Below are 26,967 nucleotides of genomic sequence, written 5' to 3'. Positions count from 1 at the left end.
AGCACGTAATGGAAAACTACACAACATATCCACTAGCGACTTGTCTATTAGGGGAAGCTATGCTAATTGAACAAAATGTAGCTATTTTACTCTTCTCGGTAGATCTCTCTTCTAGCTGGAGGTTTAATGACCCAGTTAGACAGCAGAGGGACTGCTTGACAGCAGGATAAAAATCACCTGGCAAATCCGATTAACCAGGGGCTGACATTTTTTTGTGTGCTGGAGAGGAGGTTTTTTTTATGATTCTCTGGGTAACACCCAGACATCAAGGAATGACTGTAATGTGGGCCTTGGGACAGTAAGATTCCTGTGAACACAAACAGATGGAGGAGGGAAACGAAGGCCTCTCAATGACCCTGAGAGAACCTTTCCTGGGACTGTTGGAGGTTATACCTCATTCACAAACAAATAACAAACAACTGCACTTGTTCAAGTTTTGTTTAACTTTTTTCACTAAAGATTGAACATCTTGAGGATGTTGGATCACATCATTCTTATATATTAGCTGAAAATGTAGTTACTCAAGAGTTGTGTTTGTTGAGCACTAATTTTTTGTGGTTCCTAGAGTTTTCAAAAGTAAAATGAGAGAGAGAGAACCACTTTTACCTTTACCTTACACTATAAAGCACCTTGAGGCAATGTTTACTGTGAAGTGGCACTAAACTAATAAAACAGAATTGAATAAATGAATAGAACTAATTAATATTCAGGTGAATCCTTGAGAAAAGTACATGAGAAGAAATGAGCTCAGAGTGTCCCAATGCACAAACATCCGTCTCCACTGTAAGGCATTGAGATTAAAACCTTGGCTGTATGTTTATCCACGTAGAGAAGTGTGTGTGTTCTTACTCTTCATGGAGGTTTTCTCCATCGATGTATCTCAGGCTCCGAAGGAATGCAAGGGAGCTCAGTGTGTGCGAGTGTATGATCCGTACGTAACCAGTCACCCTTTGGATCAGACCTGTGAAACTTTCCAGCTCTGCCACCATGTTATCTAAACACACAGACCGTCACAAACACATTCATTTATCTATTGATGCATTTTACCCTTTAGTACTTCATTGCTGGCTTAAAGAGGACTTATTATCATTTTATGCATTTCCTGTCATATATATGCTGTTACAATGATGGATGCTAATTTTTAAACATGGCTAAAATTTCAGTATGTGTACAAGCAATCACCATGAGTGAAAACTATGAAATATAAAATGGGCTAAATGCTCCATTTCAGACGGTTGACTCTATACTGTGTGAAAGTAAGCAGATATATGTAATATGTTTATCTTAGGCACATGGCCAGGACTTATTCCTGGAACAAAATGGACCTTCAGACATATGACTAAACAAGTGTGTTTCATCCAAAAGGTCTGTAGAACCTAATTAACAGAGGTATCAACATTTTCCTGTCATTTCTGGCCATATGATAATCATAAATGCATTAAGCTTGAGAACATTAAGCCCCGCTTACAAAAAACAAACCTGGTTATTTTTCTTTGTTTAAAGTTTAAAACTGCTTTGGAGTGTGTCAGCATTTTTCATATGGGTTAAACCCTGAGACTCTGGCTGTGAGCACAAAAGCTCCACCCACCTACTATTTACAAACCTTCTATTTATGAAGAGAAGCCAATAAGAGCAAAGGTAGCTTAAAGGTAGGGACAGGGGAACTGAACCAGGTTGTTTCAGTCAGTAGATTAAATCACAGGCTGCACAAAGGCCCAAGAGGAGACAAATAAGGATTATTTTGAACTGGAAATTACATTGTTACTGTAAAATAATGTTATTATAGAACCATTTTTAAACTGTTGTAATCCATGACGACAGCTTTCCTGAATGCACAATGAAATATATTCAAATTGTTGAGTTCTCATGTGACTTTCTCAAGTAGCAAAATCTGTGATAACTTCTTTTTGCGTCTGATTTAACGGTGTGAATATAACAGATCTTCATAATGTTCTACACCAGCTCCTCGGGCCTCCCTCACAAAGAAATGCGAGTATTAACAGTCGTATTGCTGTGTTACACCGCAGTACTTACGGCCTCTGCGGATGTTGATTTGCAGGTGGCCTTTGATAACAGTGCAGCCTTTGAGAGACTGAGCAGCAGTCATGGAGTCGATGACCTTCCCATCACATACTTTATCACACAGACCATCACAAGCTGTGCAAAACATACTGGAGACAGACAGAGAGAAAGGCAGGAGACAGTGAATGTACAGCGTCGTTCTTGACAGGCATCTATTTGCCAAACTGGTTTAGCGGGGTTTTCTTTCTTTCTTTTTTAAAATTTCTGTCCCTGAAAGATTTGACGTCAACATTTCACAGAAGCAGCCAAAGCATGTCTAGGTGAAATTCCTCGGCATGCTTAACGGCCTTCACTATTTGGAAGGCCATACAGAGACTATGATGGAGCTAAATTCAATATTAGCAAAGCAACAATAAGCAACAATAAGGAGGGTGTTAAACCAGGCTAAATTCAGGTTGAACAGCAGCTCACCTGTTTGGTGCAGCACGTGTGTACCCAGATGGACATTCAGGCATGCACTCTCCTCCATGGATAACGTATCTGTCAAGGTCGGTAAATTGGGCTTTGGAGCAAAGCTCGGCACTGATGCAGCTCCAGCCCTCGAACTTGTAGGTGCCTGGGGGGCAGTCAGCCATGCAGCGGCCTTGGTAATAGTAATGCACACATGCAGTACATGCTGTGTCACTATCGGGGACTGTGCAGCTGCCCAGACACTGAGGGTGGCAGCACTCGCCGTCTGCTGTGCACGCTCGCAGTGCACACTTCTCTGGGCACCCCACTGTGGAGACAGAAAGAAAGGGGGGTATTTTAGTCAGACAATTTCCCCCAGAAAATAATAAAAACAATAAAAAAACAAAACAAAACATCAGAACATGACATTAATTTTTAGGTACATAGCCTGTAGTTAAAAATTGATTTTCTGCTTTTCAAGAATTCAAAGCACTTTTCAGTGTTTCCTCATACACCTATCCACACAAACTCAAATACATGATGGCAGTGCTGCTGTGCTATCATCATCTTGCTCAAAGGCACTCTGGCCTATGGAGAGGCTGAGGTTCCAACAGCAAACGAGTTGAGTTGATAACATGTTCTATTACTCGAGCCCCAGTGGTCATTTAGTAAAGATGACTACAGATTTAACTGCTCCCTTATACGTTTCCTATGTGAATGTTTTGCACAGATGATGCACATGTAGGTTTGCTGCAGCAGGAAAGATAATCTCACCCTGAAGGCAGACCAAAAAGGTTTTCAAATTTCCAGGTTGTAGCACAATCGTAGAGTGCCATGTGCCATTATTATTTACCTGGCACACTTAAAGAACAACGTAAATCTTTTAATCAACATGAAACAAAAAAGCAAACAAACTTCTTAACAAACAATTGTGAAGAAGAAGAAGAAGACCTCATTAAAACCTCAGCCTGGTTTAAAAGCCAAAAAATAAACACTGTGTTTTAAATAACTTTTAAAATAACTCCAGATGTGAAGGGGGAGTGTGTACCACCATTTAGGAGCAGCTACTGCAAAAGGCCAATATCCTCTATGTTTTAATTTGGACTTTTAAAAATATTTTTGTTTAATATTCTACCGTCACACCATTCAAAATGTAATATTTCGCCCTTAATACCACTACATACAAGTTAAAATTTTGGAGCAAACAACAACACTGATTTATTCCCACTGATGCAAATCCATATTTAACAACCAAACAGAGCTTGCAGTGAACCTAAAACCATAACACATAAATATAACCAGTCAGCCTTCAGTGTGAACATGCCTCTGTTATGACACTACTGGCTTCAGTTCTGAACAAATTATTTGCATTTACCAGTGAATGACTGACAATGCATGCATGCACACCCGCCCAGATTAAAGCTTTTAAATACACCAAGAGCCACATATGAGGTACTCATGCAAGCTGCTTCATATCCAACCAACCACATTTGAATTTTTGTTTTCTTAGTCTTACTATTATAAAAGGCAACCCAACCATGGGGAGCCACAAGCCAGTGTACTCTTCATGCATGTCTCGATCTTGGAAAAATGGGCATTGTTGTGTGAGGAAGAGCATCTACTGTAAAATCTTTGCCAAATCAAACACACAGATTACGAAGAACAAGATTTCCATATAAGATAAGTTGGGGTGACAGAGGAGGACGCTAAGGATAGGGTAAGATTGAGACAGACGATCCACTGTGGCGATCCTTTAAGGAGCAGCCAAAGGAAGTAGTCGTGGTAGTAGTAGTATTCTTAAAATTACAGAATAATGATAATTATAGAATTCTAAAAAGGTGCTTCAGCTGTGCTTTCCTCCCTGATCCACTCCGGATTTTCCAGCCAACAGAGCTACAAATAACTCGTCCAGTTGCTGTGGTGTTCCTCTAAATAAGAGGATATTGTAACTGATGACAGGAAAAAGTGACTGAGGAGTTCCAGAAGAAAAACACCATATTGACATACATATAGAGAGCAGCCACATCTCGTCATGGCCTTTGTCTCTGCAGCGGGGGAATTTAAATGAAGCGTGATAGACAACAAATCACCAAGGCAGCTTATTTGACTAGCTGACACATACCTTTCACCATCACCATCACGCAGCTGAGCAGCAGCAGCCTTTAACCCACCTTTACTGTCGGCAGCTCACTGCTTCAACATGACATAAGCTGATTGGCTCAAACTGACTCTAAACAGTAACGTGTCTGCCACAGAAACAAACACTAACTGCTATGGAAACACTGTAAATCCCTGCTTGAAATTATTTGGTTGTGTGTCCTTTGAGGCATAAACAAAGGGACAGTGATTTCTGAAGCCAAAGAAACTGTAATTTTGATTGTGTCATCCACATAGGTTAGCCAGAGGCTGTTTAAACCAGCACCAAACAACACAAAGCTATAAGAAATGATGTGTTGTTTATAGAATGCTGAGCGATAAAACACTGGAACACGTTTCAACATGCTGCCTCCACCAACTCTGTCAAACAAACCAAAGACAACAGGCCAGAGCAGATGCGTATGGCTACTCCCCTTTATTTATATTTCAATGATTTATCCACAGAGACTTGTTATATTATATTGAAAGATCTGGACACACAGTATATAGCATTACAAGACAGATCGTAGTGGATGATAGCACAGACTAAAACACAAAAGAAAGATTGAACAGATGGTTTTAACCTGTTTATGTTTGTGCTTAAAGAATAAAGATTAGGAAGTTTGTGTTTGGTTCAGGGGTTAATGCTGCATTAATACAATTTCTGAACAACTCTAAGACACTAAAAAGCAGCAACTTACAAAAGCATACCCAAACTGCTGTATTTATTAACTGTTAATCTGCTTTTGATTTTCTTTAAGTATAAGTAGCAGAAAGAATAGCAAAGGTATTCAGGAAAGAGGAAATCAACCAGTACAGGTCGGCTTTTCTGCTTTAATATGATTAAAAACAGAGTGCCATAGTAATTGACAAAATTGTTTATTTTTATTTTTAGATGATCAACCAATCAATTCATTTGACCTTTGGTGCATTTCAATTTCACATTTGAAATGCACCAAAACTACATTTCAACTGTGAAATTACATTCACTTTGGCACTACCTATTGGTTTGTGAAGTCGTGTTTTAAAGCCTCAACACTAACAGACCTGGTACATAAGATGCCTTCATAAAGTGCATTACACATCATTGCTGTATGTCCACGTATTGCTATCCACCCCTTATAGTGACAGCTACAGTGATTCAGAAATGGTTGTCATGAGGGAGTTTAAGTCCATTTTAAAGGAACGAGAGGATAACTCTTTCAGTCAGTGTGACCGTTTTAATGATCAGTTGTTGTATATTTTTCCACATGTTTGTACTCGTTTGTATGGACCGTTGTATTTTTTAATTGTTATGTTGTTATGTGTTGTTTGTGTTTTGATTTTTACTGCCATAATGCCAGAGATTTGAATCTCTGAGATTTGCCTGGATAAATAGAGGATTAATAATAAAACATCCAAAAGTGTGGGGGCACTGAAAGACCGGCAGCTCTGCATACAGCAGGAGAGAGGAGGGAGACACTGGAGAATTTATTTACCACGTTCAGAAAGGAAGTACCTTATGCAAAGAGCACTGAATCTTAGATCACATTGATTAAATGCAATGATAAAAGAGTCAGTCTTCCTTACATGAACATTTAAAACTGTATTAGAGCAAGCTGTTTATTTGTATGTATAAAAGCAGTTAAGAGGCACAGTAGCCTAATATGATGTATTAGATAAAGAGTATTAGGTGTTTCTACAGTAAAGGTAGGGGTCGTTAAAGCAGATGGTCCGGCATATTTGATTTGACACAGATTTTACGCATGATGCTCTTCTTGACATAAATCTTCCATTTATCCAAGCTTGGGACGTTCACTAGTAGTACACTAGCTTGTAACCTCCTGAGGCTCGTTTCTCCTCCCAGAATCTAACCAGAGGTCCTTTGCATGCAAAGCAAATGCATTAATCACTACACCAAGCATACACAACTATTCCATGGTATTGAGGACCTGCAGATGATGACCAGGCTTTAAAAAGGTTTTGTTCCAGGGTGAAAACCTGCTTATTTTTATTAGAAAGTCGGACATTTTACCGTAATAGTCTATAGGGAGTGACTCACTTTTGGAGCCAGCTTTAAGTGGCTGCTGGAGGAACTGCAATTCTGCATTTGCTTCATTTTTCAGTTCCAGATGCTGCTGCTTGGTTTTTAGATTAGATTAGATGAAACTTTATTAATCCCTCAGGTGCGTTCCCCCGGGAAATTCAGTAATTTCCATTCAGTTTCAACACGTTTAAACATGAATATCACATCTATTTTTGTTTACAGAATTAGAAATGCGAGACAGAAACAACCAAAAAAAACAAAAAACAAAACAAACAAAAAAACAACAACAACAGTGACCTACAACTTGCAAAAGCTGCCAACTATTTGTTGTTCAGTTTTGTGATTATGATTTTTACCCTTAACACTACTACCGTTTGCATAATTTGCAAATCCTGCATGACCAAATATTGAATACTGACACCATCTAATACAGAAACCTTTCAGTACACTTGCATAGCAAATTCCTAATTATAATGTTAACTAGGGCTGTTCGATATAAAGATATATATCGGAGGACGATATGAAAACGTCTATCGTTTCATTTTACGCTATCGTTTGTTTCGTGGTGTCGCAAAATCAACTGTTTACGGCAATATTTTTTCATGGTTTTGATGGTCACTGTATAATTTCCTGAAGTTCTCTCTTCCTCTTATATTTAATATAAGCACACTACAGACAGACAAGCCATTGTTTTTATGCGTTGTCGTTAGCAACAACGACGGTAAAACCATCGCGGGGCTCCGCCGTCCGCATGTTTATTTTCCACATAAACCTTTCACAACAAAGCTGAAGATCCTGTTGAGATTTTCCAAAATAAATGGAATCACGTGAAATAGAATGCAGAGTGTTTACGCATGAGAAGCTAAAAAGAGCCGTCAGGTGTTAAAAAAAATAAAGCTTAGAACAGGCTTTCCCCGCAGCACACCGTGTAATAAATACTCAAAGAAAATTGAGGCTGTTTCAACTTATGCAACACTCGACTCCAGGTACACGACGCCCAGCTGAAAACACTTCACACAAGTCGACTGGCCCGAGATTCACAGAATTAGCTGAAAATGTAAAATTTTTGTGATATATATCGTTATCGGGATGATAAATGTCTTATATCGGGATATGAGATTTTGGTCATATCGCACAGCCCTGATGTTAACTTCAAATCAAAAATCAACTACAGAATCCATTTGTCAGTTATTTTAAGTATCACTGGCTAATTTTTCTTATTTGTCATTTACAGGAACACAGGAAGTTCCTGAAAACTGCTGTCTTTCCCCGATTGGCCAGTGACCATGAGATGACCTTCTAGCCCATCTCCCAACTGACACAAAAGCCAATCAGAACCTTCAGACTGTGTGGTCCCACCAACCATTCAGCAGGCTGTTTGTGCTCAGCAGGAGGAAACGAGCGCTGCATTTCACAGGCACAAAATGTTCTTTCTCTGCTCACAGCGTCTGCCAGTCCCCGAAAACTCCATCTTGCCCTCTGACCTCTTACAATGGGGTGATGTGAGCTGGAAAGGTGTAATTCTGAAATGCAATAATGTACAGCCTGAGGTCCACTGAGGGTTGGGTGAAAAAAAGAGAGAGTCTCTGCTTAAAGTTTGACTCAAGCTGGGGCTTTTTGAATGCAAACCCCTGAACACAACTCCCTGACTGACCAGTGGCGGGAGGTGGAGAGGTCAGTGGGTGCATACAGTAATGCAGATCAGCATTCAGCTGGACATCTGCAACATAAAGCTTCTCACTTTCAATCCCCCTTACTACACTTTTAGAGACAGGTTGATGCAGCGCTGCAGCACAAGGCAAGGAAAAGGAAACAGGAAGAGAATGAAAACGAGAAAGCGTAAAGGAAAGAAAGAAAAACTGCAGGAGGAGGAAGAGATGGGAGCAAGGTACAGAGTGTGAAGAAGTGAAGTGGTGAAGTGAAGTAGAAAAGGAAGGAATTTAAGAAGGAAATGAAGATGTATATTGCATCTTTTTCACACACACATACACACGTAATGCAGCGTCTGTAATCTACACACCACAAATTAACAGATGAGGAAATGAGATCAAGTTTTTCAGCTACAATTTACAGATGTCCTCTAAACACATCACAAGCAGGCAACCATTTTGAAAGCTAAAAGGATCAACTCTATTGCGATTTTTCTGTTGCTGTCCAGAACCAGTGGGCTGAGAGGGGCAGCTTTCTTTGGACCCACTCACCCAAACAACAGGAGAAGGGAAGTTGTTGGTCAGTAAATCAAAACGAGAGAGAGGGGGAAAAAATAAAATAAAAATGTCCTGCTATCTTGTGTGAAGCAATTTGAGTTTCAGATCACCAGAGAACAATTAATCTTCAAAAATTCCTACCATTTTTAAGCATTATAATTTGTTTTATTTATTAATCTTTTTTTCTATCCAACATTAACACGATCCCAAAACATCAGTGATGTAGTAGTTAATGCAGAAACAAAACAAGCCAAAACAATTATTGTAAGGTGGGAAGTACAGAAAAAAGGTGATAAGTTTTCTTGTCATTGGTTGATTATGTTGGACAAATTAATGAGTTAAAATCTACTGAGAACAACAAACATGACCTTGACTCTGTGCAAAATTAAATTTCAGTTCATCTAATGATTATTGTGTCAAAGCCTGTCTAACAAAAAAACCGTACACCAAGTAGCCATTCTTGCAAATTATGCACTGTTGGATGACAGATATCTTGCTATCGCCTGAGCTCTTCAGTCCTTCAGTCAAAAGAGCCAGAGAAGATCGAAATGTGATTTTACTTCAAAGTTTTGTTTGGGTTTTTTTTCCTGAATGCAATGTTGGTGATCTACTCTAAACATTTAGCAGACTATTAAAACAAACACTTGAGTTCTTGGTGACCAAGGAATAAAGAAAAGTCAAGTATATGTTCGCTGTGTGGTAATCTGGTTGAATCCTCATTAGCCAGCTGTTCTGAGTGTGTGCTACATATATTTTACTGTGGAAAGTTACCAGACACAGCAGAGATATTGTGTGTGTGTGTGTGTGTGTGTGTGTGTGTGTGTGTGTGTGTGTGTGTGTGTGTGTGTGTGTGTGTGTGTGTGTGTGTGTGTGTGTGTGTGTTGCTGTACTGGGCTGTATTTGAGTGATGCCAGTATTTCCCCTAACCTCAGAAAACAAGCTGGTTAATAAAATCATGTAAATTATCATGGAAGTGCAGCTGAAAGGAATAAAACTGCAAAAACAATGAATTAACAGTTTGATCAAAACATGCTGATTGCTGGCAAAGGTGGTTCTCGTTGTTATCACAGCATTTGCATGGGAACAGGTTGTGCTTCATATTCCCATTAACCAGTAAGGATTAGTTTGTTTGTTGGCTTGTTTGTTGGGGGTAATTGAGAGTTAAGTGATGGGATGTCAAAAGTTGTTGTAGGCAGTTGTATAGTTGTTAATGTCCATTCGGGGAAATGGTTTACCTTCTCCACTCCGTCATTATAGAGCATTCTGGCTCTGGGAGAAAGATCACTTGTTGTGCGTCAAAAAGCCAATACAGTGCTTCCAGGGAAACAGAAATACCAGCCCAGTGGGAAGGCTGGCTGGGAAACGCACACTAGTCACCACCCTAATGGCGGGAAAATGTCTGGATTTTTGCCTCTACCCCTCTACTTCACTACAAGTAAATACCACAGGATCAAACAGTACTTCATTTTACATATCTTGTTGTGCATGCCTGCTAACACTCCTCGGTTTTCCCAATATTTCAAGACCATCTGATCTCAAACTTTATTATGAATGTTAAGGATGCATGCATCAGTAAGCTTCTCATGTTCATAATGGTACCCGAGTTGCCAGATTGTCTATGAAACAGTCTACACACACACACACACACACACACACTCCACACACTACAGACAATTTCAATCCATCTGTCAGTGTAACCTGGCAACCACCAACCAGACTCAAACACACCATTTGGAAACTGATTGAATTAGGTCACTATCTTAGCTATTGTTAGACCATTTCAACTGTCATTACATGCACACACATACAGTATGGCTCAACTCACCACTATTTCGTTTAGTAAAGTGGCAGTTGGTAAGATATTCTTCAAATCAAGATTCCAAAACAGAAATGCTGTAAAAACCCAAACAATGCCTCTTTCCAACTGCACAAAATTCCAACCACTTTCATACAGCTTGAACATATTGATGGAAATAGTTGCTCGATGCAAATAAAACAAAATAAATGTATGTAGCATAGTGTCACCAAAATCATTTTGCACATCACTGGTGTCCTGTAGGTTATGCTATCTTCATTTGGGAAAACAGACTTTTACCTGTTTATTTTTATTAGGAAAAAAACTGAATTAGGAATACTGAAAACTTAATTGTTATGTTGTCATCAATGACAAATGACTTTAATGGTATAATGAGTATCTTTTAACAATTACACTGGAAATAAAATGCTTTTATTCAAATCCCTCATCTGACACACCACTGTTTTCTGTATGTTTTTCCCGCTTTAGGTGAATGTGTTACTCGTTCTTTAGGCATATTAAATAATTACCAAGCCACCTTGACTAATACGTTAAGTATAACCAAATGCAAAACTCTGAAAGCCATACACAACAGCTTCAAAGTGGCCACTGAGAAACTGAGGCAACAGATGTTTCCACACTCACTGTTTTCCTCATTTTTTAGGTTTGGTGTGCGTGCAAGCTGTGTGAATCCAGTGAGCGTGGAAGCATCCCCGCCCTTTCTCTCAAGTTCACACACTCCATGGCCTCCCAGTGTGTTCCAGCACTCAGGCTGAATTGGGAAGAACTTGATGATGTACAGAAAACACAACAATCTCGCTGTGTTTCCAGTCTCATACAAAGCATATTCTGTACTGGCCAGACAGACTGTCAGTGTACAGGTTCAGTCAGTGAATCAGTCATTCAGAAAACCAGCCAGTCAAAAGTCTGTGTGTGCTGTCTACAAAAGCAAGAACAAGGGTCTTGATTCATTCAGCCCATTCACAGCTCTACATGGCTGGCCACTATTGTGCTGTTCATCTTTTGAGTCTCCAAGTAGATAACAGACATCACAACTAGCCATCCAGTGGTCAAGTACAAGAGACCTCCAACACATGTGACAACCTGCCTGTCAGTTCAGTCCGACAAACAGGCTGTTCAAAAAGTGCTTAGCGCCATAGAGGAAAACAATGAAGACAGAGCGCGCTATTGACCTTAACAGCTGTGTTTGTGTTTGGTCTGCCGACATCCATTAACCATCAATGGAGTTAGAGTTCCTAGAAATGTTTTAGTTGTGCAACTCTAGAGCAATCTTGAGAACATATCTGCCTCAAAGACGAGAGTTGAAGTGAAGGTACAGTCCATAATCAGTTTGTTTACTTACACAAGTTTACCCAAAACATTACCAGGAAGACTTTGGAAAAACCCAAGGCTTAAAATATAAACAGAAAAATATATTAAAATTTTGTACAAATCTAAACAAAAATGCTTTAAAATTGTTTATTGCTTTAGCTGAAGATGAGATCTGATGGACTTTGTTTATCCAAAAAACAGGAAAATGTTTGGCTACACTTAAAAAGTCTATTAAACATACCCTCCACAAAGCAGAATATGCTGATAAAGTGCAGTTTTACAAAATAAAAAGCTTTAAAAAAAACAAAACAAAACACAACAACAACAACAACAACCCCAAAACAAACAAACCAACTTTGACAGAGCACCATGTAAAATGGAAATAAAATGCATACATTGATGGAGTAATTAAGACCTAATGAAATCAAATGGCAGATATTTATTTGATTAATTTAAAACCTAAATAGAATTTGTCTTTGTCGGCTCTTTTGTGAAAAACTCATTCACTCAAAATGAAGAATAACATTTCCAAGTTCCTTTAATGACACCATTCGCTCTGAGTACACACAGATCGGGAGCTTTAATTTGCTCAGGAACAGGAATATTAGACGACATGCTGGATTTCTTCCTCCTCCCTCGCTCCTCCTAGTGAGAGGAGTCCCCCCACTGGAGATGTGTGGTCTGAAGCTTCCTGTTGATAATTACAGTCTGTTTGAAAGCAAAACACTAAGAGATCATTATTCCTGTTAGCGATAAAAGGCTAAACTGGATTCTCTTTCTAATTCACACTCTCAACAAGAGTGGATTCACACACATCTGTCAAGACTCTACTGAGAAGAATACATTGCATTAAGTGTCTACTTTGCCCGTGTGGGTGGTGGTACAGGTTAGAGAAATGGGTCAAAATAAAGAGCTAAAGATTTATTTTGTGTAGCTATGATAAAAACACCTGCAAGATGCACTGGTGACTCAGTGTTGTAGTGGACAATGTCATTTGCATTTACGCTTGTGTGCTGGGGTGTGTTCAGCAATCTGCCTTCATGAGTGAAACTAAGATGTTTATGTTGGACATGGAGCTCAATATTGATCAACAGTTAACTTTGTGGGAAGGAGAAAATATTTCAGGGTCAACTCTGAGTCTACACCTGGACTGTTTGAGCTATGAAACCAAGAAAACCAACATCTGTCTACATCGACAGAATACTAGCTTTTTATATTATTATAGTAAGCGGGCTTCATACAATTACAACCTGTTACATTTTTTCCACAGAGGTGTTATCCTTGTGTAAATAAACATACTGTGTTTACATACCCCTCGAGCTTGTTGAGGTCTGTGTCGATATGATGTGTAGTTACATTTCATAGGAAGTGCATACCAAACTATACAGTGGGGCAAAAAAGTATTTAGTCAGCCACCGATTGTGCAAGTTCCCCCACCTAAAATGATGACAGAGGTCAGTAATTTGCACCAGAGGTACACTTCAACTGTGAGAGACAGAATGTGTAAAAAAAAAAAATCCATGAATCCACATGGTAGGATTTGTAAAGAATTTATTCGTAAATCAGGGTGGAAAATAAGTATTTGGTCAATAACAAAAATACAACTCAATACTTTGTAACATAACCTTTGTTGGCAATAACAGAGGTCAAACGTTTACTATAGGTCTTTACCAGGTTTGCACACACAGTAGCTGGTATTTTGCCCCATTCCTCCATGCAGATCTTCTCGAGAGCAGTGATGTTTTGGGGCTGTCGCCGAGCAACACGGACTTTCAACTCCCGCCACAGATTTTCTATGGGGTTGAGGTCTGGAGACTGGCTAGGCCACTCCAGGACTTTCAAATGCTTCTTACGGAGCCACTCCTTTGTTGCCCGGGCGGTGTGTTTTGGATCATTGTCATGTTGGAAGACCCAGCCTCGTTTCATCTTCAAAGTTCTCACTGATGGAAGGAGGTTTTGGCTCAAAATCTCACGATACATGGCCCCATTCATTCTGTCCTTAACACGGATCAGTCGTCCTGTCCCCTTGGCAGAAAAACAGCCCCATAGCATGATGTTTCCACCCCCATGCTTCACAGTAGGTATGGTGTTCTTGGGATGCAACTCAGTATTCTTCTTCCTCCAAACACGACGAGTTGAGTTTATACCAAAAAGTTCTACTTTGGTTTCATCTGACCACATGACATTCTCCCAATCCTCTGCTGTATCATCCATGTGCTCTCTGGCAAACTTCAGACGGGCCTGGACATGCACTGGCTTCAGCAGCGGAACACGTCTGGCACTGCGGGATTTGATTCCCTGCCGTTGTAGTGTGTTACTGATGGTGACCTTTGTTACTTTGGTCCCAGCTCTCTGCAGGTCATTCACCAGGTCCCCCTGTGTGGTTCTGGGATCTTTGCTCACCGTTCTCATGATCATTTTGACCCCACGGGATGAGATCTTGCGTGGAGCCCCAGATCGAGGGAGATTATCAGTGGTCTTGTATGTCTTCCATTTTCTGATGATTGCTCCCACAGTTGATTTTTTCACACCAAGCTGCTTGCCTATTGTAGATTCACTCTTCCCAGTCTGGTGCAGGTCTACAATACTTTTCCTGGTGTCCATCGAAAGCTCTTTGGTCTTGGCCATGGCGGAGTTTGGAGTCTGACTGTTTGAGGCTGTGGACAGGTGTCTTTTATACAGACGATGAGTTCAAACAGGTGCCATTCATACAGGTAACGAGTGGGGGACAGAAAAGCTTCTTACAGAAGACGTTACAGGTCTGTGAGAGCCAGAGATTTTCCTTGTTTGAGGTGACCAAATACTTATTTTCCACCCTAATTTACAAATAAATTCTTTACAAATCCTACCATGTGGATTCATGGATTTTTTTTTCACATTCTGTCTCTCACAGTTGAAGTGTACCTCTGGTGCAAATTACTGACCTCTGTCATCATTTTAAGTGGGGGAACTTGCACAATCGGTGGCTGACTAAATACTTTTTTGCCCCACTGTATAGGTTTTAGGGCTACACCTTAGCTATGACTTAGATTTAATACAACACTGTGAAGTGGGTAAGCCCATTGAACAATCAGACAAGAACTAAATGACACAAATGACCATCACAACAGTAACCTGACCAGGGTGACAACTGGAACGGAAAACATGACACAGGAAGGGATAGAGTTAGCATGTTAGAAATGACTGATCGTTTAAAATAAGACATGGGGACTGCCCACTTGTATTTTCCATCACGGATTCTGTTGGGCAGGCATCAATATACCTGACTAACCTGCTGAACTGAAGTTTTTTTCCCACAGGAAATACTGCTTTTTGGTGTAACACACCATTCTCATTCGAGGATTGGCACATAAGCAGCATTTAAATAATGTCTTTAATATAATTTTTTAATTTTAAGATTATCAAGTTCTATCAAGACATAGCAACACAATAACCCGTAAACAATGGCTGCTGGCAGAACAAATGATAATGACATTCCTTGCAATTACTAAATAACATCAGAAAAATAGTCAGTTAAAGGTAGTCTAAACAGAGCCAACCGTTAACTTTTTTCAACAAGAGTCACAAGGTTAAATAAATAAGTACAAGACAAGTACAGACAAAAGGAATTCCTGGCATCCCTCTGTTGACTGACCTGAGAAGCACAAAGCCAATCCCCTTTGGTCCCCCAAAGGGCACACAATAACAGAGGATCTATCACATTAGTTTCTTGGTACCTGGAGTTTCACGATAAATTCAGATTAGGATGGATATTGCAGATTACAGATGCAGAGGAAAAAATAGTTTTACAGAAGTAACAACTGACACATTAGGAGTCTGCCACTTCTGGGAGTTATGTCTAGGTCAAACAAGCCTGCTGAAACCTTAGCCTCAGAAGATTTGGCCTTAGCACATAGTTTACATGCCAACCTTTCAAGAAACTACTCACTGTGTGAAAAGGGAAGAGAATAAGGGTTTGTACCCATTATGCAACAACTAAAGATTAACTCAAAATTTCACTGTAAATACTGAAGATAAAACACTAAGGACATAGAATAACAAAATAATAACTCAAATGATCTCACTGAAAAGTGTTATAAAATATGTGAAGAAATCAACAAATAAATAGTTATGTTATGTCAGTTAGTCAAGTGGTGAGGAGGGCTGATATTTCAGAACTGACTGAAAACCTGATAAAATATCACATCAATGCAGGTCATGCCTAAATTCTCAAAAGTGTGTTATGAAAAGCTAAAAGCCTTTAAAACAGGACAGGCAGTACAATTTTAAAACAAAATGACTGGAAAAAAAAGTATCTGCATGTGCCATTTTAAATTTTACTATTAATGTTTGAATTGTTAAATTGCAGGCTGCTTGCACAAAAATACACCACTTATCCGGTTAAGCTGCGACAACAAACGATACTGCATACAGTTCAGGTGTTAGCTGCACAGCAAGTCGGTTTACTTTGCATAAGGGTGGAGTCGCATGTTGAGTCACCCAAGGCGGTGACAAGTGTTGATAAGCAACAAGGTTAAAAAATATTAAATTACAAAAACAGTGTAAGAGTGTCCATAATCTAATGCTATACAAGAAACAAATGTTGTGCCACTGAATTAACTTTATCTCACTCTACTCACAAGCTTGGCAGTGATATTCATATGTGCCAGACTGCTGTACACATTCAAACTCTACGTGCCCTTCAGTTCAAAAGATCAACATACAGTGGGGCAAAAAAGTATTTAGTCAGCCACCGATTGTGCAAGTTCCCCCACTTAAAATGATTACAGAGGTCAGTAATTTCTCAAACCTCCTAAATAGTAAATTTGCGGAGTTCAAAAACTTCCATTTAATGAGTGGATGCACAAACATGTCAGAAGAGATTCAAAATCTGAAAAGTTTCTTAATTCCTAATTCTGCTGGCAAGAACCACCAGGCGCGCATGCCCTCCCCACACACAGAGCATCAGAAGGAGTTGTCCACATTCCTGATTCTTTGTGTTTATGGGTTTGTGTGTTTGGCGAGGGAAGACAGAAATATCCCTGGAATTTGATGGAAAGGATGAAGGAGGCTGAGTATAAGATTCCCATTCACCTTGTGGCATCCTGGTCTGTTTGGCTGTGCTAAGGACCAACAGCAATTCTCTGACAGCCTTAAAACAGGCTGAAAGGTTTCATCACAACCAGAATGCTTTTTTTGCCAAGCTTTCTCCGATAAGCACACCTAATGAGATCAGAGAAACGATGGCATGTGGTTTAATATTAATACTCTTCCATTGATTGCTCTTTTTACTTTAAACTGATACCTTGCTAGACTGGATAAGACCTGGTCACCGGCCTCTTGCCTGTCATACAAAAATGCATTAGGAAGGAGCTTCAAGTCACGTCACGAGTGTCACCATACAGATTGTTTATATTTTTTTTCCCCACGAGTGTTCTTTGCCAGCTTTGAATTCACGAACAAGACCTGAGACCCTGGTCACACCGCTCATCCAAAGCTAACGGTGTTAACAGAACACAATTAAAGGCCACATAATTACAGTAGGCACTAAAACACAGCCAAACCAGCAATGTTCTCTTCCAGGAATTCCAGGGATGGGTGTGTCCGTTCACTAAAAGCAGTCATGGATGTGCCTGGTTTACAAAGCAGCCCCTATAATTACCAGCCCTGACAGCCTCCGGGTTCTGGGTCAGGGTAAGGGGTGCATAAGTAGTCGTGCATCATTTTTGTTTTGGTGATCAGTTACTGCTTTTTTCCTCCTCTTACTGCTATTGCTGGACAGAATAACCTTAGTAGTACTGGCTCTCTAATTTAATGGTCTTTCTTTATTTTCATGATTATTTACATAACTCAAAACATGTTTTATATTTTACATTCTTCAAAATAGCCACCCTTTGCTTTTATTACAGCTTTGCACACTCTTGGCATTCTCTTGATCAGCCTCATGAGGTAGTCACCTGAAATGGTTTTCCAACAGTCTTGAAGGAGTTCCCAGAGATGTTGAGCACTTGTTAACCCTTGTGCGTTCACTCCTCGGTCCATATCATCCGAAAACATCTGTTGGGTCAGATGACTGTGGAGGCCAGGCCATCTGGCGCAGCACTTCATCACGCTACCTTCTTGGTAAATGCCCTTACACAGCCTGGAGGTGTGTTTGGGGTCATTGTCGTGTTGAAAAAGAAGCGGATGGGATGGCATGTCACTGCAGGATGTTGTGGTAGACATGCTGGTTCAGTGTGCCTTCAATTTTGAATAAATCCCCAACAGTGTCACCAGCAAAGCACCCTGACACCATCACACATCCTCCTCCATGCTTCACAGTGGAAACCATGTATGTAGAGACCATCTATTCACCTTTTCTGCGTCACATAAAGAGACAGCAGGTGAAACCAAAGAGCTCAAATTTGAACTCATCAGACCAAAGCGCAGATTTCCAATGTTCTGATGTCCATACCTTGGGTTTCTTGGCCCAAACAAATCTCTTCTGCTTGTTGCTTTATAGGCCATCAAGGCCTGATTCGCACAGTCTCCTCTGAACAGTTGATGTAGAGATGTGTCTGCTACTGGAATTCTGTGTGGCATTTATCTGGGGTCTAATCTGAGATGCTGTTAACTTGTGATTTCTGAGGCTGGTGACTCGGATACATTTATCTTCAGCAGGAGAGGTGACTCTTGGTCTTCTTTTCTTGGGGTGGTCCTCATGTGAGCCAGTTTCATTGTAGAGGCCTGATGGTTTTTGCGACTGCATTTCGAGACACATTCAAAGTTTTAGCAATTTTTCCAGCTGATTGACCTTCAGTTCTTAAAGTAATGAACTTATTGGTTCTTGCCATAATTTGAATTCTAACAGTTGTCAAATAGGGCTGTCAGCTGTGTACCAACCTGACCTCTGCACAGCACAACTGATGATTTGAGCCCATGAAGAAGGCAAGAAATTCCACATATGAACCCTGACAAGGGACACCCGTGAAGTGAAAACTATTTCGGGTGACTACATCATAAACTTATTGAGAGAAGGCCAAGGGTTTGCAGTGCTGTCAACAAAGCAAAGGGTGGCTGCTTTGAGGAATACAAAAAACAAGACATATTCAGAGACTATTTATCAATTTTTTTCTTTGCTATTCTACATACCTTGCTTCATATATTATATGTCTTCAGTATGTGTTTACAACATAGAAAGTAGTAAATATAAATACATATAAATAGGGAGCATATCACAATGAATATGAGACAACTATGAGATTGCTATGTGCTGACAAAATGGAAAACAACAGGTGATCTGATCGAAATTGAAAGGTAGGCTGGCCACAAGAATGACCTGCCAATCAACAATCAGTGTCAGTGTCTGGTATATGACAGATGCTCAAATTCAGCAAGAAGGGTCTAGACAAAGCCCCAGGGTTACCTTTCCAGATACGTGGCTCCCAACTGTGGTAGGGAGATATCTAGTTTTAAGCTTAGTGACTTTACTCTAAGCTGCCCCATAGCTCGCAACCAGCCATTGCTGTCCGGACCAAGCTTGCAGTGATGAAACAGTAGAGGAGGGCAAGCTTTACTTCTGCTTGGGATTACTACATATAAATATACATGTTAAACCATGGGCCAGCACAGACACTTTATGGTTGATGAACTGGGACAAATATAAGTGTCTAAAACAATAGTTTGGTCGATGGCTATTTTTTTTAAAAAAAAATTGTTATTATCTACTTATTCCCTTTTGTGCCAGAGAAGTAAAAGGAATGGGTAGTCAACACCCCTGGACCGCTGATATGTGTGGCTGTGATGCTACTGCAGGAAATTCAATGATCGGCAGATGCAGCCCACAGATTCCGTACACTATTTTTTCCCCCAACAGAAATTACCCAAACCTCTGCTAACAACACTACATAATAATCATTTCTCAAGCCTGATGAAATGCGGGCTGGTTTTCAAATCAAGGCAGAACTGGCTCCAGACTAGCAACCCCCAATAGTACCATGAGGGTGGAGAAGAAGCAATGGAGAGCTGCTCACTTAACCAAACAAGAATCTATGTCCCACACAGGTTACCCACACAAGCACCTTCCTGAATGAGAAGACAGTAACATGACCTATGATAGAGTTAACCTTCAGTAAAAGGTTGTTTTTTTGATACTTTTTGCAGGGTTTTTCTTTTTTTGTTTATTACTTTTTTTGGTCTTTTAAATCACCAAATCTGAAATATGATGTCGGAGAAAATTCAAAGTAAAAATATAAAAGTAAACAGATTAAAAAAAATAACCAATAATAATAAAATTTAGTGTCTCCCAGAAGCCAAAGAGCACCTTAAGTTCTGAAACCCTTGCACAAGCCCTGACTACCACATTTTCCTATATACCTTCTAAATTATATTTATTTACTACCCATTTACCTGCCTTATAAAGCTCTATAATTGAGGCATTTTGGTCCAACAAGGGTTTTTTGCTTTTGCAGTTGCAAAACAGAGCAAGACTCAAAATCACTCTGTTTCACTGGTTTTCAATGACTGAGAAAATACTGTGATAAACTTAGATTAGAATTTCTGGTGGAAGTAACACATCTCAGCATGCCATCACAGGTCTAAGCCAAAAGATCTAATCAAGAGTCCAAGATGTGTGCAGCACTTTCAGAGTCTATTGTGTGTTAAATGTATCCAGCTTTGCATGCTGACAGAAATGCTCAGCTCTTCAATGGGAGTGGGTATTCACTGACAATCAAAAGCTCTTTTATGAATGTGAGGACACACCCACAAATGACCCAAAGAAGGTAATGTAGGAGGTGTTTTGATGAAAGTCAAGGTGATTTCCCAAAATCGCAAGCTGATTGAAATTCAGCCAGTAGCACTGGTACGTCTCATAGTATGGTGAAAAGTAAGAAGAAGATCTCTCATTCACTTTCAGGGATTTAACCACAAGCAAGCAACCACATGGTCCCAGGGCTTCTTCATCCATCTCCAGCTTAGTATAAAGTGAGAGAGTGGATGTCTGTACTTTGTGCATGATGGCATGGAGCTAATCATAGCAGAGATTAGGCAGACTTCAGCAGGAACTTATAGTCACTGGGCTTCCTTAAGCCTTAAGCACTAGCACTGGGTCACACAAGTCAGACTGGATAAGATGACCTCTCTGTCAACCCATGTATCTCTGACTTTTATCTTACATAATGTGTTTACTACAATATGTTACCACTATTCTGTTTGTCAGCATGCATTTTGTTACTGCTGTATACTAGAGGCTTTGCTGTCATATATGTGTGTGGTTTCGAAGCAAGCAGCAACCTTTGGTGCTGGAAAAAAAAAAAATAGGCTCAGGTGAAAGTGCCAAAAACTGTAGCTCCTGGAGCAGCCACTTGCGCCCATAGTTTCCCACGTTAAAGAGTCCGACCTGATTGCAGGAAAAGGTATTTACAGCCATGTATAAAAACCAGCATTGTGTGAATTTGGATATTATTAATGCTTAAAGTCAGGGGGTGGCCACTTTGACACATGGGCCAACTGAACTGAGAAGTGTGTTGTGCCGATGGTGCCTTTTGGAATATAGAGCAAAGACTTGCTAAATTCATACAATGTCTAAAAGATAGATGTTGTTATTGATCAGTTAGTAAAGTCTTGTTATGCAGCCTCTAGGTGAGAGTTTTGGCAGTCAGCATCTTGGGTGGATCTGATTTGTGTTCACTGGCTAGCAACTTCTGACAAATTGTTTGCCAATGAGCATGCCATGGATTGTCTACATTTTCATAAATACATAAATCCAACCATGATCATTTCTGCAGTGCAGGAACTGGTTTAAAACCTCCTCCACTGAGGCTGGGTGATTTGATGACTATATCGACATTGGGCGATAGGTTGAGCCTTCAACCAATCGTTTTTACAAGAGCAATTTAGTTATTTATTTATTTGCCTGTGATTAATTTGCTAATAATGTTGGTTGACGCTAAGAGAAGAAGTCAACGCAGTCAAAATAATAGCGAAAAAAACAAAAAACAAAAACGTTTTATTTAAATTTAAAAGACAAACAAACAAAAAACACAGGGAAACAAAGAGAAACTGCTTCTTTTCCCCCACTATAACCGTGTTTACAGGCCATTCCAGTTTTTATCTGTCATACACACTCGACCAAACAACAAACACAAAATTAAACAGAAAGTTAAAAATCAAAATGTCTCTTTAAGTGAACATAAAAAATGTTCCTACAAAAATGTTCAGAACAAAACAAGACCAATTTAACCCAATTAAGGTAAGGTGTGAATTAAAAAAAAAAAGAAAAAAGGGTAAATATATTTCCTTTCGTAACTTTCATTCGCAATTTAAGAGTCAAAATAGATCATTCTCCTGTCTCTGGAGTGAAAAGCGCACATTTAAAGCAGATGTGCTCTCAAAGTGACACAGATTGAGTTGCTGTAGCCATGCTGATAACTGAACCAGGTATATTGTTGCATGTGAAAAGAACTGTCAGAAAAGGGAGGAAGAAAGAAGTATCATGAAGCAATGAAATCATCATATCATGAAAGAAACGTGGACTTCTGCAAACACTGCAACAAACTAATTAAGGTATATGTCTCAAATAATTAAATTAAAAAAATAAAATCAAGACTTTAATAGAATCCACACAAATCATACTGGCAGAGTTCAACGGGGACAACGTACTACTGGAACACTCCAAAATGTCTGAGGTAAAAACTGAAAAAGGCTAGTTCACATTAAGGAAATCTGTGTTTAAAAATGGCCTCACATTTAGCACTAGAGAAGCACTGGGCAAATAAACACTGGATCTACGACATCCAAAAGCAACCAGAAAACAGGAGAGGGAAGGAGAGGCTGGGACCGAGTCCACCGATTCAGTGACTCACACACTGTTGGACTCTCTTTAGCTCTTTCACACAGTGGAAGTGCGTTTTCCTGCTAGACAGCTGATAGTGTGTTTCCTACATGCCAGCTAACATGCACAGTTTCACTGATACTACAGACGGGTGCTCAGAATCTGCATTTTGCAATCTGTAGTTTGTTTTAAATATTTGGTGGGTACAGTGCCAGGACCAATGCCTGTAAATTTGCCAGCAACTGAAAACAACTGCATTAGGGGGCTAAGAATGCACTCTGTTAAGTTAGCTCTGTTGTCCTACCATAATGCAAACTGTGTGGCTCAAACAACTACTGCTACCGGTGAGATAGAAAATAGACACATGGAATGAACAAGCTTATTTTGTAATTTTTTTAAACTGATGTGAAAATGGCTCACGAGTCTCTCCTCCACAACATTGCAGAGAAACAGATTTACTACCTCTTCTCAAACACAGTTACACTGCAGCAAAAATAAATACCCTTCCCATTTTCACTCATTTATTGATAATGATGGTCAGTGTTGGGAACACTGATCAATAAAAATAATGCCTCAAGTTACTGATTTACTCCACTGCTTCTTCATTACGACACAATATACCCTGATATGGACAGTCACATTGTTAATATAAACTTTAATTTAATTGCCAATGCTGTTAGCACCTTCAGTTTTAGCTGAGGTCTTTGATGCTAACTTTGCGTTAGCATTATAGATTGTGTATAAACAAGATTCCAAGCATCTCTACAGAGACAACATGCCAAAGAGCTGATATACTGTTACAGTCGCAGCAGGTTGTTTTCTGGGGCATTTTACTATCAAGTTCTTACCCTTTTGTGCAATAAGAAATAATGTAATGTTCATATCTCCTCCAGAGTTGTAGAGCTCTCTACTCTTTCTATCCTTTGCCTACATTAATTATTATTAGCAGTACAGCTTTGTTTTCTGTCTTCCCTTCAGAGATAAATGAAATAGGGCTGTGCGATATGACCAAAATCTCATATCCTGATATAAGACATTTATCGTCCCGACAATGATAAATATAGCAAAAATTTTACATTTTCTTTGAATCTCAGGCAACTCGACTTGCATGAAGTGTTTTCAGCTGGGCGTCGTGTAGCTGGAGTCAAGTGTTTTGACCAATGCATGAAACTATCCATTTTTAGGCATAAGTTGTAACAGCTGCCATTTTCTTTGTGAGTATTTATTACACTGCATGCTGCGGGGAAAAGCCTGTTCTAACGAGTCTAAGGTTTATTTTGTGCACCTGACTGCTCTTTTTTGCTTCTCATCCGTAAACTCTCTCCACACTCTTTCATGTGATTCTTGCGTAGGAGATGGAAGAGGTTTGCCGTGTTTGAGTGTGAGGTGGGGACCGGTTTCCTGCATAATTTGCATGGTACAGTTTTCTGGTCCGTGCCAGACTTTTCATAACCAAACCATGTCCATGCTACAGAGGTAGCACCTCGTTTAGAAATGAGGTACTTGATTTGTTTTGACTGGTCTTTCTGTTTGTCATTATTTCAGTTTATTTTGAAAAATTTCAACAGGCTCTTCAGCTTTATTGTGAAAGGTTTAGAAAATAAACAAACGGATGCAGAGCCGCACGCTAGGTTTACAGTCATTGTAGCTAATGACAAGGTGTAAAAACAGCTGCTTTCCGTCCGTAGTGTGGTTATTTTTTAAATATAAGAAAAAAAGAATTTAATATAGCCACTATCAAAACTATCAAAAAATGAAAAAAAATATTGCCGTAAACAGTTTATTTTGTGACACGATGAAACAAACGATATCATAATATGAAACGATAGACGTTTTCATATTGTCATCCGATATATATCGTTATATCAAACAGCCCTAGAATGAAATACTAAAAATATAGAACAATTACAGTAACGTAATATTTTGGAAAACATTACATGAGAGCATGTGTAGTCAACCATACAATATTATCAAAATTCTTCACTTATGATACAATATTATCGCACTTTTGAACATTTTGTTACATGCCAGTTATTGCAACACATTCCGATTTCTAACCTTTACTCAGCTTATATACGTCTTAAAAACAATAAATGTTGCCAAATAAAGCAGTCAGTCTGTTAGAGTCAAATTGTTAAATGCTGTCATTGTGTTACTTAAATTTTTAAGTCTTGGTTCAAACTGTATGATCAAAGACATTCCTTTGTTTCTGACCCCCTCCCCAGCCTGTTGAATGGTGGGGGACGCTATAGTGTTTTATTATAGGCATCCTAGGTGAAGGTTCTGTTTTCTTGTTTAGTAAACTTCCTGCCTTTATTACCCTTTGGTGAACAGGGGGTCACACAAATGCACCCCCAAACACAAACACAAACACACACTCACGTGCACCCACACACACACACACACACACACACACACACACATTTACAAGGGCCTGACACACCACAGGGGGTGTTACAATGGGTGGTGCCTGTGTAAACTGTAACTGTATTCAATAAAAAGGCTGCAAGGAAGGCTGTTTATTTGAAGTTAGCTAGGAAACAGGTGAGGAGCATTCAGCTCCAAGAGCCTGGTTCCGACCAGCCTCCCTTGCTAGCAAGTAAAATCGATCAATTGCTGTTCGTCTTGTTTCATTAACGGGAATAAGTCTCTAAACCAGCGGGGCCTGTGGAAGCGCAGACCCAACACAGTCTGCTATCAGTCTCATATTTGTCTGCGATTGAATAGGGTAAATAGGCAAATAACATGCAATTTGTAATTGCAGTTAATTGCTGATAATACAGCAATGGGCCTGCAAAATTATGTAAAGAATCACTTGCGCAAATATTGATTTTGATGATCCCATATAAAAACAGCAGAATGTTAAAAAATATAGTGATACAAATTCTAGGTTTTACTAGCCCACAATCATTTATTTTCCCCATTCATGGTAAGAAGTCAAAAAAAGTCTTCTCAAAATGTCTGTGAAATTGTGTCAAATAGTCTATGCCACTGCATTTTTGAGTCTACCGCTATAGGTCACCAAAGACAGAAACTTTCAAACTCTACAAACAGGTTTGGAAAATTGCTTCCATCCTTGATTTTTATCTTGATGTGCACATAAGCACATTCCTTTTGTATATATACTAATAATACTAACGCACAATGCACACTGCCTCATCAGGAGGGCATGCTAGCTTAAGGACTATAAATATAAACGCTCCAATACTGACACGCCAGGTACTGTAAACTAAGTTAACAACTGAATGAGCAGCACCGCTAAAGACAATCCTTCTAGTTTAATGTGTAATCCCCTCAGCCAGGGGTTAACAAAAGACAAAAATTCCTTCCAGTAAATCCCAGAAGTCCTACTTTGTACTTTAATGATGTGCTTTCATCTCCTCAGACCGTACAAAGCACCGGAAAACATCCCCCATGCTGTTCGATGTGTGAAAGAGTGTGTGGATTCGTGTGCTTGAGAGCGCGACTGAAACAACGTGTTTGCTTCCCAGCATGCTCGGACATGGCTCTTCTTTAGAAGCAGCCCATGAGTTATGAAGGAGACAAAAACACCCAAACCAGATTCCAAAAAACAAATGAGGAAGTAAACACAGGAGAATGCAGCCCCCCCCCACCAAACTTTCCCAGAGAAGAAAGCAGGCTTTGAACCTTCTTTTCGCTGTAACAGTTTTATGAATGAGTTCAGTCTAAAGGCACGTCCTTTATATAAACTCTCTGAAAACAGGGTTGGCACTCTTCTCTCTCGTCATATATTGATCCCATGAATGACTGTGTCTGGAAATAAAATGCCTTTGAATACAAAGTGCTGGCACAACAGGCTTGTGAGCCAGACACATATTTAAACAATAGCTTCCAGATAAGATTACTGAAGCTTGATACAGGGCGTTATCACAGGAGACAAATCATGATGATGAAGTATGATCCTGTGTGGCCGCAATGTTTGCTGCTACAATTGCATAAACAGAACCAAGTTTTGCTCTATTTATTGCTACATACTATTAACACACAGGATTGCACGTAAAGCCTCTGAGCTGCAGGTAGTGGAGTGGCCAGACAACATGCTTGGTCAGCCTGCTCAACTACTCCAGCCATTGGCCTTCCTCACTTAATGAAGCCTAGCTTTACTACCAGCAGACTTTTCCAATAAAGTGCCTAATAAATAGCACAACACGCAGTCTCTGCAGTGAGAGCAGCAGTGCTCATGTTG

At 39.7% G+C, this 26,967-nt stretch overlaps 1 protein-coding gene across 2 annotated transcripts in view; it reads right to left on the bottom strand.

Annotated features, from left to right (window-relative positions):
- LOC146582855 (insulin-like growth factor 1 receptor) overlaps positions 1-26,967 on the bottom strand; it is a 61,330-nt gene that overhangs the window by 16,921 nt on the left and 17,442 nt on the right. For both annotated transcript variants that reach the window (XM_085245282.1, XM_085245365.1), the window contains 3 exons: positions 2,494-2,800; positions 2,035-2,171; positions 850-994 (listed from right to left, as the gene is read on the bottom strand). In XM_085245282.1, the coding sequence (XP_085101408.1) occupies positions 850-994; positions 2,035-2,171; positions 2,494-2,800 (589 nt within the window). The remainder of the gene's footprint in view (positions 1-849; positions 995-2,034; positions 2,172-2,493; positions 2,801-26,967) is intronic.

The sequence above is a fragment of the Mchenga conophoros genome, linkage group LG1, assembly GCF_057382185.1.
Source record: "Mchenga conophoros isolate Kocher_MC1m ecotype Shallow Benthic linkage group LG1, M_conophoros_male_GT1.1, whole genome shotgun sequence".
NCBI lineage: Eukaryota > Metazoa > Chordata > Actinopteri > Cichliformes > Cichlidae > Mchenga > Mchenga conophoros.
Note: the sequence above shows the minus strand (reverse complement) of the source record. Positions and strands in the feature narration are given on the sequence as shown.